The sequence below is a fragment of the Pristiophorus japonicus genome, chromosome 1, assembly GCF_044704955.1.
Source record: "Pristiophorus japonicus isolate sPriJap1 chromosome 1, sPriJap1.hap1, whole genome shotgun sequence".
Lineage (NCBI taxonomy): Eukaryota > Metazoa > Chordata > Chondrichthyes > Pristiophoridae > Pristiophorus > Pristiophorus japonicus.
Window position 1 is genome coordinate 541,799,879 of NC_091977.1, and position 13,482 is coordinate 541,813,360.

General features: G+C 49.0%; 2 protein-coding genes across 2 annotated transcripts in view; both read left to right on the plus strand.

Moving 5' to 3' along the window:
• LOC139261534 (probable G-protein coupled receptor 139) overlaps positions 1–4,349 on the plus strand; it is a 34,888-nt gene extending 30,539 nt beyond the window's left edge. Inside the window, exon 3 of the mRNA XM_070877070.1 lies at positions 4,332–4,349. Coding sequence (XP_070733171.1) covers positions 4,332–4,349 — 18 coding nt within the window. The remainder of the gene's footprint in view (positions 1–4,331) is intronic.
• ankrd29 (ankyrin repeat domain 29) overlaps positions 1–13,482 on the plus strand; it is a 1,085,233-nt gene that overhangs the window by 232,631 nt on the left and 839,120 nt on the right. The gene's annotated exons all lie outside the window — the stretch shown is intronic.

The following is a 13,482-nucleotide window of genomic DNA, read 5'->3' on the forward strand; positions in this document are numbered from 1 at the left end:
TGTTACTGTTTAAGTATTACAGAGGTTTCTGATTCAGTTTATTGCATTATACATTTGTGCTATACCTACATAAGCTAGTGTTACATGCATAGGCAATTATACAGACCCTCCTGATACTGATAAGTTCACTACCTTCAGCATAATTCGAACCATTTATTTGCAACTTTTACAATTTATCCCTTTCAGGGATGTCACAGTTGTGTGAGGCGGACTGGTTGGGCTGGGTGCTCTTTGCTTTTCCGTCATTGTTCATCGGTTTATATGTAACCATCAGGGCTGCTGACCGAGGGCCGTGTGGCTCTTTGTCGGCCGGGGCAGACACGATGGGCCGGAATGGCCTCCTTCTGTGCTGTAAATTTCTATGTTTCTATGTTTGACCATCAGAGGAACTATCTACTAGTGGGCATACTGGTCACCATCCACACTGAGACTGAGACACAGTCATCCAGAAGGCTCAACTGATGAAGATATGTCTCCAGTTGAGCATTCTTGATGTCTATCATTTGGCCAGTAATGTTGCCACTGTTCTCCTTTGTCGCAGTATCTGAACGAGAGATGGTGGTCTTGGGGCACAGTGTCCTCCAGGCATTTGGGCCACAGCCATCAGGCTCTTCAGGTAATGCTGTGACATTCAGGAGGAATGGGCTTCAAGGACAGTGGTCATGGATGTGTTCACTTGTCATTTCTGCAGGCTCGTGGTGTGAACGGTATAATAGGACATTGTACACTTTCAGACCGGTGTGGGGTAAGTCAGCATTTCTATGGTTGGTAATGACGAGGAAAGTCATGTGCTGCAAGAGGATATCAATCTACTGGTCAGGTGGGCAGAGCAGTGGCAAATCGAATTTCATTCAGAGAAGTGTGAGGTGATGTACTTTGGGAGGGCTAATAAGGAAAGGGTAAACACATTAAGCGGTCGGTCACTTAATAGCGTAGATGAACAAAGGGACCTTGGAGTGCTTGTCCACAGATCCCTGAAAGTAGCAGGCCAGGTGGATAAGATGATTAAAAAGGCATACGGACTGCTTGCCTTTTTTGGCTGAGGTATAGAATAGAAGAGCAGTGAGGTTATGCTTAAATTGTATAATACCTTTGTTCGTCCACAGCTGGAGTACTGCGTGTATTTCTGGTCGCCTATTACAGGAAGGATGTGATTGCACTAGAGAGGTTGCAAAGGGAATTTAGTAGGATCCTGCTGGAATGGAGTATCTTAGTTATGAGGACATATTGGATAGGCTGCGTACTTAAGGAAATAGCCTTCGAAATAGTGGATGCATTGGTGGTCGTTTTCCAACATTCTATAGACTCTGAATCGGTTCCCATGGACTGGAGGGGAGCTAATGTATTCCCCTTTTTAAAAAAAGAGGGAGCGAGAAAACAGGCAATTTTCGACCGGTTAGCCTGACATCAGTAGTGGGGAAATGTTGGAATCAATTATTAAAGATGTAATAGTAGCGCATTTGGAAAGCAGTGGCAGGATCGGTCCAAGTCAGCATGGATTTATGAAAGGGAAAACTTGCTTGACAAATCTTCTCAAATGTTTTGATGATGTAACTGTTGGCGTGTACAAGGGAGAACCAGTGGATGTGGTGTATTTGGACTTTCAAAAGACTTTTGACAAGGTCCCACACAAGAGATTGGTGTGCAAAATTAAGGCACATGGTGTTAGAGGTAATGTATTGTCATGGATAGAGAACTGTTTGGCAGACATGATGCAAAGAGTAGGAATAAATTGCTCCTTTTCAGAATGGCAGGCAGTGACTAGTGGGTACCGCAAGGTTCAGTGCTGGGTCCTCAGATATTTACAATATACATTAACGATTTTGATGAAGTAATTGAGTGTCATATCTCCAAGTTTGCAGATGACACTAAGCTGGGTGGCAGTGTGAGCTGTGGGAAGGATGCTAAGAGGCTGCAGGGTGACTTGGACAGGTTAGGTGAGTGGGCCAATGCATGGCAGATGCAGTATAATGTGGATAAATGTGAGGTTATCAACTTTGGGGGCTAAAACACGAAGGCAGAATATTATCTGAATGGCGGCAAATTAGGAAAAGGGGAGGTGCAACGAGACCTGGGTGTCATGGTATATCAGTCATTGAAAGTTGGCAAGCAGGTACAGCAGGCGGTGAAGAAGGCAAATGGTATGTTGGCCTTCATAGCGAGAGGAGTTGAGTATAGGAGCAGGGAGGTCTTACTACAGTTGTACAGGGCCTTGGTGAGGCCTTACCTGGAATATTGTGTACAGTTTTGGTCTCCTACTCTGAGGAAGGACATTCTTGCTATTGAGGGAGTGCAGCGAATGTTCACCAGACTGATACTAGGATGGCAGGACTGTCATATGAAGAAAGATTGGATCAACTAGGCTTATATTCACTAGAATTTAGAAGAATCATCAGCCATGATCTTATTGAATGCCGGTGCAGGCTCGAAGGACCGAATGGCCTACTCCTGCACCTATTTTCTATGTTACTATGTTTCTATGGGATCTCATAGAAACATGTAAAATTCTGACGGGATTGGACACGTTAGATGCAGGAAGAATGCTCCCGATGTTGGGCAAGTCCAGAACCAGGGGACATAGTCTAAGGATAAGGGGTAAGCCATTTAGGACTGAGATGGGGAGAAACTTCTTCACTCAGAGAGTTGTTAACCTGTGGAATTCCCTGCCGCAGAGAGCTTTGAGGCCAGGTCATTGGATATATTCAAGAGGGAGTTAGATGTGGCCCTTACGGCTGAAGGGATCAAGGGGTATTTAGAGTCAGCTGGAATGGGGTACTGAAGTTGCATGATCAGCCATGATCTTATTGAATAGTGATGCATGCTCGAAGGGCCGAATGGCCTACTCCTGCATCTATTTTCTATGTTTCTATGTTTGTTCTCATTGGAACAGAGGAGGTTGAGAGGGGACCTCATTGAGGTGTACAAAATATTGAGGGCCTGACAGAGTGGATAGTAAGAGTCTATTTCCATTGGTGGACGGGTCTATTATGAGGGCGCATAGTTTACGGTGGTTGGTGGAAGGTTTCGAGGGGGAGGGGCTTCTTTACACAGAGTGTTGTGGGGATCTGGAACTCGCTGCCTGGAAGAGTGGTGGATGCAGAAACCCTCACCACTTTTAAGAGATGGTTGGATGGTCACTTAAAGTGCAGTAACCTGCAGGGTTACGGACCTAGAGCTGATAATTAGGATTAGACTGGATGACCTTTTGTTGGATGGAGCAGATATAATGGTACATACTGCAGGGAATAGAATACGGCCTGGGTGATCTCCTGGACTAGTGTCGATCGCCTGGATGGGTCGGAGAGGAATTTTCCCAGATTTTTTCTCCATAAATTGGCCTGGGATTTTATCTGGTTTTTGCCTTTCCCAGGAGATCACATGACTCTGGTTGGGGTGGAGTGTAGAATGTTTCAGTATAAGGGATGTCGCAGTTGTGTGAGGCAGACTGGTTGGGCTGGGTGCTCTTTGCCTTTCCGACATTGTTCATGGGTTTATATGTAACCTTCAGGGCTGCTGACCGAGGGCCGTGTGGCTCTTTGTCGGCCGGGGCAGACACGATGGGCCGGAATGGCCTCCTTCTGTGCTGTAAATTTCTATGTTTCTATGTTTGACCATCAGAGGAACTATCTACTAGTGGGCATACTGGTCACCATCCACACTGAGACTGAGACACAGTCATCCAGAAGGCTCAACTGATGAAGATATGTCTCCAGTTGAGCATTCTTGATGTCTATCATTTGGCCAGTAATGTTACCACAGTTCTCCTTTGTCGCAGTATCTGAACGAGAGATGGTGGTCTTGGGGCACAGTGTCCTCCAGGCATTTGGGCAGGCTCTTCAGGTAATGCTGCGACATTCAGGAGGAATGGGCTTCAAGGCCAGTGGTCATGGATGTGTTCACTTGTCATTTCAGCAGGCTCGGGGTGTGAACGGTATAATAGGACATTGTACATTTTCAGACCCGGTGTGAGGTAACTCAGCTTGTCTATGGTAGATAATGACGAGGAAAGTCATGGGCTGCAGGAGGATATCAATCTACTGGTCAGGTGGGCAGAGCAGTGGCAAATGGAATTTATTTCAGAGAAGTGTGTGGTGATGCACTTTGGGAGGACTAATAAGGAAAGGGTATACACATTAAGCGGTCGGTCACTTAATAGTGTAGATGAACAAAGGGACCTTGGAGTTCTTGTCCACAGATCCCTGAAAGTAGCAGGCCAGGTGGATAAGATGATTAAAAAGGCATACGGACTGCTTGCATTTATTGGCTGAGGTATAGAATAGAAGAGCAGTGAGATTATGCTTAAATTGTATAATACGTTTGTTCGTCCACAGCTGGAGTACTGCGTGTAGTTCTGGTCGCCTATTATAGGAAGGATGTGATTGCACTAGAGAGGTTGCAAAGGGAATTTAGTAGGATGCTGCCTGGAATGGAGAATCTTAGTTATGAGGACATATTGGATAGGCTGCGTACTTAAGGAAATAGCCTTCGAAATAGTGGATGCATTGGTGGTCATTTTCCAACATTCTATAGACTCTGAATCAGTTCCCATGGACTGGAAGGTAGCTAATGTATCCCCGCTTTTTATAAAAAGAGGGAGCGAGAAAACAGGCAATTTTCGACCGGTTAGCCTGACATCAGTAGTGGGGAAATGTTGGAATCAATTATTAAACATGTAATAGTAGCGCATTTGGAAAGCAGTGGCAGGATCGGTCCAAGTCAGCATGGATTTATGAGAGGGAAAACTTGCTTGACAAATCTTCTCAAATTTTTTGATGATGTAACTGTTGGCGTGTACAAAGGAGAACCAGTGGATGTGGTGTATTTGGACTTTCAAAAGGCTTTTGACAAGGTCCCACACAAGAGATTGGTGTGCAGAATTAAGGCACATGGTGTTGGAGGTAATGTATTGTCATGGATAGAAAACTGTTTGGCAGACATGATGCAAAGAGTAGGAATAAATTGGTCCTTTTCAGAATGGCAGGCAGTGACTAGTGGGTACCGCAAGGTTCAGTGTTGGGCCCTCAGATATTTACAATATACATTAACGATTTAGATGAAGGAATTGAGTGTCATATCTCCAAGTTTGCAGATGATACTAAGCTGGGTGGCAGTGTGAGCTGTGGGGAGGATGCTAAGAGGCTGCAGGGTGACTTGGACAGGTTAGGTGAGTGGGCCAATGCATGGCAGTTGCAGTATAATGTGGATAAATGTGAGGTTATCAACTTTGGGGGCTAAAACACGAAGGCAGAATATTATCTGAATGGCGGCAGATTAGGAAAAGGGGAGGTGCAACGAGACCTGGGTGTCATGGTACATCAGTCATTGAAAGTTGGCATGCAGGTACAGCAGGCGGTGAAGAAGGCAAATGGTATGTTGGCCTTCATAGCGAGGGGATTTGAGTAAAGGAGCAGGGAGGTCTTACTACAGTTGTACAGGGCCTTGGTGAGGCCTCACCTGGAATATTGTGCACAGTTTTGGTCTCCTAATCTGAGGAAGGACATTCTTGCTGTTGAGGGAGTGCAGCGAAGGTTCACCAGACTGATTCTAGGATGGCAGGACTGTCATATGAAGAAAGATTGTATCAACTAGGCTTATATTCACTAGAATTTAGAAAAATCATCAGCCATGATCTTATTGAATGCCGGTGCAGGCTCGAAGGACCGAATGGCCTACTCCTGCACCTGTTTTCTATGTTACTATGTTTGTATGGGATCTCATAGAAACATGTAAAATTCTGACGGGATTGGACACGTTAGATGCACGAAGAATGCTCCCGATGTTGGGTAAGTCCAGAACCAGGGGACATAGTCTAAGGATAAGGGGTAAGCCATTTAGGACTGAGATGGGGAGAAACTTCTTCACTCAGAGAGTTGTTAACCTGTGGAATTCCCTGCCGCAGAGAGTTGTTGAGGCCAGGTCATTGGATATATTTAAGAGGGAGTTAGATGTGGCCCTTACGGCTGAAAGGATCAAGGGGTATTTAGAGTCAGCTGGAATGGGGTAGCGAAGTTGCATGATCAGCCATGATCTTATTGAATGGTGGTGCAGACTCGAAGGGCCGAATGGCCTACTCCTGCACCTATTTTCTATGTTTCTATGTTTGTTCTCATTGGAATAGAGGAGGTTGAGAGGAGACCTCATCGAGGTGTACAAAATATTGAGGGCCTGACAGAGTGGATAGTAAGAGTCTATATCCATTGGTGGAGGGGTCGATTATGAGGGGCCATAGTATACGGTGGTTGGTGGAAGGTTTCGAGGGGGAGGGGCTTCTTTACACAGAGTGTTGTGGGGATCTGGAACTCGCTGCCTGGAAGAGTGGTGGATGCAGAAACCCTCACCACTTTTAAGAGATGGTTGGATGGTCACTTAAAGTGCAGTAACCTGCAGGGTTACGGACCTAGAGCTGGTAATTAGGATTAGACTGGATGACCTTTTGTTGGATGGAGCAGATATAATGGTAAGTACTGCAGGGAATAGAATACGGCCAGGGTGATCTCCTGGACTAGTGTCGATCGCCTGGATGGGTCGGAGAGGAATTTTCCCAGATTTTTCTCCCTAAATTGGCCTGGGATTTTATCTGGTTTTTGCCTTTCCCAGGAGATCACATGACTCCGGTTGGGGTGGAGTGTAGAATGTTTCAGTATAAGGGATGTCGCAGTTGTGTGAGGCAGACTGGTTGGACTGGCTGCTCTTTGCCTTTCCGTCATTGTTCATGGGTTTATATGTAACCTTCAGGGCTGCTGACCAAGGGCCGTGTGGCTCTTTGTCGGCCAGGGCAGACACGTTGGGCCGGAATGGCCTCCTTCTGTGCTGTAAATTTCTATGTTTCTATGTTTGACCATCAGAGGAACTATCTACTAGTGGGCATACTGGTCACCATCCACACTGAGACTGAGAGATAGTCATCCAGAAGGCTCAACTGATGAAGATATGTCTCCAGTTGCACATTCTTGATGTCTATCACTCGGCCAGTAATGTTACCACAGTTCTCCTTTGTCGCAGTATCTGAACGAGAGATGGTGGTCTTTGGGGCACAGTGTCCTCCAGGCATTTGGGCCACAGCCATCAGGCTCTTCAGGTAATGCTGCGACATTCAGGAGGAATGGGCTACAAGGCCAGTGGTCATGGATGTGTTCACTTGTCATTTCAGCAGGCTCGGGGTGTGAACGGTATAATAGGACATTGTACACTTTCAGACCCGGTGTGGGGTAAGTCAGCATGTCTATGGGTGATAATGACGAGGAAAGTCATGGGCTGCAGGAGGATATCAATCTACTGGTCAGGTGGACAGAGCAGTGGCAAATGGAATTTATTTCAGAGAAGTGTGAGGTGATGCACTTTGGGAGGGCTAATAAGGAAAGGGTAAACACATTGAGCGGTAGGCCACTTAATAGTGTAGATGAACAAAGGGACCTTGGAGTGCTTGTCCACAGATCCCTGAAAGTAGCAGGCCAGGTGGATAAGGTGGTTAAGAAGGCATATGGAATGCTTGCCTTTATTGGCCGAGGCATAAAATATAAGAGCAGGGAGGTTATGCTTATATTGTGTAATACTTTGGTTCGGCCGCAGCTGGGGTACTGCGTGCAGTTCTGGTCACTGTATTATAGGAAGCTCGTGATTGCACGAGAGAGGGTGCAGAGGAGATTTACTAGGATGCTGCCTGGAATGGAGAATCTTAGTTATGATGACAGATTGGATAGGCTGGGTTTGTTCTCATTGGAACAGAGGAGGTTGAGAGGAGACCTCATCGAGGTGAACAACATATTGAGGGGCCTGGACATAGTGGATAGTAAGGGTCTATTTCCATTGGTGGAGGGGACTATTACAAGGGGGCATAGTTTTAAGGTGGTTGGTGGAAGGTTTAGAGGGGATTTGACAGGGGCTTCTTTAAATAGAGGGTTGTGGGGATCTGGAACTCGCTGCCTGGAAGAGTGGTGGATGCAGAAATCCTCACCTCTTTTAAGAGATGGTTGGATGGGCACTTAAAGTGCAGTAACCTGCAGGGTTACGGACCTCGGGCTGGTAATTGGGATTAGACTGGATGACCTTTTGTTGGACGGTGCAGATATAAGGGTAAGTACTGCAGGGAATAGAATACGGCCAGGGTGATCTCCTGGACTAGTGTCGATCGCCTGGATGGGTCGGAGAGGAATTTTCCCAAATTTCCTCTCCCGAAATGGGCCTGGGTTTTTATCTGGTTTTTGCCTCTCCCAGGAGATCACATGGCTCCGGTTGGGGTGGAGTGTAGAATGTTTCAGTATAAGGGGTGTCACAGTTGTGTGAGGCGGACTGGTTGGGCTGGGTGCTCTTTGCCTTTCCGTCATTGTTCATAGGTTTATATATAACCTTCAGGGCTGCTGACCGAGGGCCGTGTGGCTCTTTGTCGGCCGGGGCAGACACGATGGGCCGGAATGGCCCCCTTCAGCGCTGTAAATTTCCATGTTTCTATATTTATATATCTACAGACAGACAGTGTGGCAGTAGTACGGTATTTCTTCAGTCTGGGACCCCCTCCCGGGTCTCTCTTTCAAGTTGATCTGTTGTTTACCATTGGAGCTTGAACGCAGGCGTGGACAATATACAGACGGCACACTCAGCCGCTCTGTGGTTCACCCTGACCCATGGATGGTCCACACTGACGTAGGCCACAATATCTCCAGCACTTTGGGGATTACCAGATCGATCGACTTGCTCATATCAGCGGACAATCACCTCTCTGCTCGAGGAACTCGGGCAGTCAGGGCGGAGGCTGGGCAGCCTTTCGTTCTTTAGTTTCTAGATTGTGTTGCTCAGGGTTGCCTGATCTCCAGGATGCTCCAGAACATCACAGCAGAAGGTGGTTCTCGTTAACCCTTTCCTTGCCTCACAGACCGTGCTTCTCATACACCCTGGTGTTAAATATTGCCGGTCTGACTTCACAGAGGAGTCATTTGAAGATGAAAGACAAGCCGACTTTTTATTTGGCTTTCTTTATTTTTCATTCCAACACACTCCACACACTGTTGGACATTGACCCACTGGTACTCAGGGTGAGAAGGTCGGCCCTGCACGGGAACACACTCTCCGTTCCAACACACTCCACACACTGTTGGACATTGACCCACTGGTACTCAGGGTGAGAAGGTGGGGCCCTGAAAGGGAACACACTCTCCGTTCCAACACACTCCACACACTGTTGGACATTGACCCACTGGTACTCAGGGTGAGAAGGTCGGCCCTGCACGGGAACACACTCTCCGTTCCAACACACTCCACACACTGTTGGACATTGACCCACTGGTACTCAGGGTGAGAAGGTGGGCCCTGCATGGGAACACACTCTCCGTTCCAACACACTCCACACACTGTTGGACATTGACCCACTGGTACTCAGGGTGAGAAGGGTGGGCCCTGCACGGGAACACACTCTCCGTTCCAACACACTCCACACACTGTTGGACATTGACCCACTGGTACTCAGGGTGAGAAGGATGGGCCCTGCACGGGAACACACTCTCCGTTCCAACACACTCCACACACTGTTGGACATTGACCCACTCGTACTCAGGGTGAGAAGGTGGGGCCCTGCACGGGAACACACTCTCCGTTCCAACACACTCCACACACTGTTGGACATTGACCCACCGGTACTCAGGGTGAGAAGGGTTGGCCCTGCACGGGAACACACTCTCCGTTCCAACACACTCCACACACTGTTGGACATTGACCCACTGGTACTCATGGTGAGAAGGTGGGCCCTGCACGGGAACACACTCTCCGTTTCAACACACTCCACATACTGTTGGACATTGACCCACCGGTACTCAGGGTGAGAAATTGGGCCCTGCACGGGAAAACACTCTCCGTTCCAACACACTCCACACACTGTTGGACACTGACCCACTGGTACTCAGGGTGAGAAGTTGGGACCTGCACGGGAACACATTCTCCGTTCCAACACACTCCACACACTGTTGGACATTGACCCACCGGTACTCAGGGTGAGAAGGGTTGGCCCTGCACGGGAACACACTCTCCGTTCCAACACACTCCACACACTGTTGGACATTGACCCACTGGTACTCATGGTGAGAAGGTGGGGCCCTGCACGGGAACACACTCTCCGTTCCAACACACTCCACACACTGTTGGACATTGACCCACTCGTACTCAGGGTGAGAAGGGTGGGCCCTGCACGGGAACACACTCTCCGTTCCAACATACTCCACACACTGTTGGACAATGACCCACTGGTACTCAGGGTGAGAAGGTGGGCCCTGCATGGGAACACACTCTCCGTTCCAACACACTCCACACACTGTTGGACATTGACCCACTGGTACTCAGGGTGAGAAGGGTGGGCCCTGCACGGGAACACACTCTCCGTTCCAACACACTCCACACACTGTTGGACATTGACCCACTGGTACTCAGGGTGAGAAGGATGGGCCCTGCACGGGAACACACTCTCCGTTCCAACACACTCCACACACTGTTGGACATTGACCCACTCGTACTCAGGGTGAGAAGGTGGGGCCCTGCACGGGAACACACTCTCCGTTCCAACACACTCCACACACTGTTGGACATTGACCCACCGGTACTCAGGGTGAGAAGGGTTGGCCCTGCACGGGAACACACTCTCCGTTCCAACACACTCCACACACTGTTGGACATTGACCCACTGGTACTCATGGTGAGAAGGTGGGCCCTGCACGGGAACACACTCTCCGTTTCAACACACTCCACATACTGTTGGACATTGACCCACCGGTACTCAGGGTGAGAAATTGGGCCCTGCACGGGAAAACACTCTCCGTTCCAACACACTCCACACACTGTTGGACACTGACCCACTGGTACTCAGGGTGAGAAGTTGGGACCTGCACGGGAACACATTCTCCGTTCCAACACACTCCACACACTGTTGGACATTGACCCACCGGTACTCAGGGTGAGAAGGGTTGGCCCTGCACGGGAACACACTCTCCGTTCCAACACACTCCACACACTGTTGGACATTGACCCACTGGTACTCATGGTGAGAAGGTGGGGCCCTGCACGGGAACACACTCTCCGTTCCAACACACTCCACACACTGTTGGACATTGACCCACTCGTACTCAGGGTGAGAAGGGTGGGCCCTGCACGGGAACACACTCTCCGTTCCAACATACTCCACACACTGTTGGACAATGACCCACTGTTACTCAGGGTGAGAAGGTGGGCCCTGCACGGGAAAACACTCTCCGTTCAAAGACACTCCACACACTGTTGGACATTGACCCACCGGTACTCAGGGTGAGAAGGTGGGGCCCTGCACGGGAACACACTCTCCGTTCCAACACACTCCACACACTGTTGGACATTGACCCACTGTTACTCAGGGTGAGAAGGTGGGCCCTGCACGGGACCACACTCTCCGTTCCAACACACTCCACACAATGTTGGACATTGACCCACTGGTACTCAGGGTGAGAAGGTGGGCCCTGCACGGGAACACACTCTCCGTTCCAACACACTCCACACACTGTTGGACATTGACCCATCGGTACTCAGGGTGAGAAGGTGGGGCCCTGCACGGGAACACACTCTCCGTTCCAACACACTCCACACACTGTTGGACATTGACCCACCGGTACTCAGGGTGAGAAGGTGGGCCCTGCACGGGAACACACTCTTCGTTTCAACACACTCCACATACTGTTGGACATTGACCCACCGGTATTCAGGGTGAGAAGGTGGGCCCTGCACGGGAACACACTCTCCGTTCCAACACACTCCACACACTGTTGGACACTGACCCACTGGTACTCAGGGTGAGAAGGTGGGGCCTGCACGGGAACACACTCTCCGTTCCAACACACTCCACACACTGTTGGACATTGACCCACTCGTACTCAGGGTGAGAAGGGTGGGCCCTGCACGGGAACACACTCTCCGTTCCAACTTACTCCACACACTGTTGGACATTGACCCACTGTTACTCAGGGTGAGAAGGTGGGCCCTGCACGGGAACACACTCTCCGTTCCAACACACTCCACACACTGTTGGACATTGACCCACTGGTACTCAGGGTGAGAAGGTGGGCCCTACACGGGAACACACTCTCCATTTCAACACACTCCACACACTGTTGGACATTGACCCACTGTTACTCAGGGTGAGAAGGTGGGCCCTGCACGGGAACACACTCTGCGTTCCAACACACTCCACACACTGTTGGACACTGACCCACTGGTACTCAGGGTGAGAAGGTGGGGCCTGCACGGGAACACACTCTCCGTTCCAACACACTCCACACACTGTTGGACATTGACCCACTCGTACTCAGGGTGAGAAGGGTGGGCCCTGCACGGGAACACACTCTCCGTTCCAACACATTCACTGGAGTTCAGAAGAATGAGAGGGGACCTCATAGAAACGTTTAAAATTCTGACGGGTTTAGACAGGTTACATGCAGGAAGAATTCTCTACCACAGAAAGTTGTTGAGGCCAATTCACTAAATATATTCAAAAAGGAGTTAGATGTAGTCCTTACGACTAGGGGGATCAAGGGGTATGGCGAGAAAGCAGGAATGAAGTTGCATGTTCAGCCATGAACACATTGAATGGCGGTGCAGGCTCGAAGGGCCGAATGGCCTACTCCTGCACCTATTTTCTATGTTTCGATGTTTCTTTGATCACTTTATCATGTCTGTCCTGGTCACTTCAGCTGCCGTTCCCATCCTTCTCGGCTACTTGGTTATTCACCAGCAGTGTGTGGAGAATGCCCGACTGAAGATCAGCTCCCTTGGAAGCTGTTCCCTCGTAAGCCCCTCTTCATTCTTCAAGTGACGGCATTTTCAAGCCGCCTGGTTGTCTGTCGTGTCTTGTGGGCAGGGAAGTGAATGGATTCTCCTCGTTCCGGGTTGTCTTTGGGTGTCAACAAGCTGAGTTCTGGAGTGTGCTAAAAGTTCACACAGCACGGGAGCCGGGGATGGAGGGGAAAAACATTTTCCCAGACACATTGTGCCAATGCATCCCGATAATTAAATCCACATCCCCTATCACCCCCCCCACCCATTCCCCCAACCCTCCCCCCTTCAGCCTGTTAATGTTTAGGAGCTGATGTTCCAGCCGAGCATTGCTGGCTCTGTAATACAATTCCCATCCACTGAGTATGGCACGGCCTAAAGGAAAGGCAAATGAAAGGGTGTCACAGTTAACACAAGATTGAGAACGGTCTCCGTGCGAGCCGGAACGACACAGAAGGGGGAACTCAGGACAACTCACCGAGCGCTTTCAAGTCATCGCCGAATGTTGTCTGCAGGACAGACTGGATGGAGCAGCAGGTCTTTTCCTGTCCGTCATTTATGTTTCAAGTCACGTTATTTCAACAACTTAAATGTGAGAAGTCTAACATCTCAAAATAAATGTGCAATGGAAATTAACAAACTTACTGTGTGTTTCCTGATTTGTGGGGTTAAATAGCTGGTTAGAGATCAATTCAGTACTTTTGC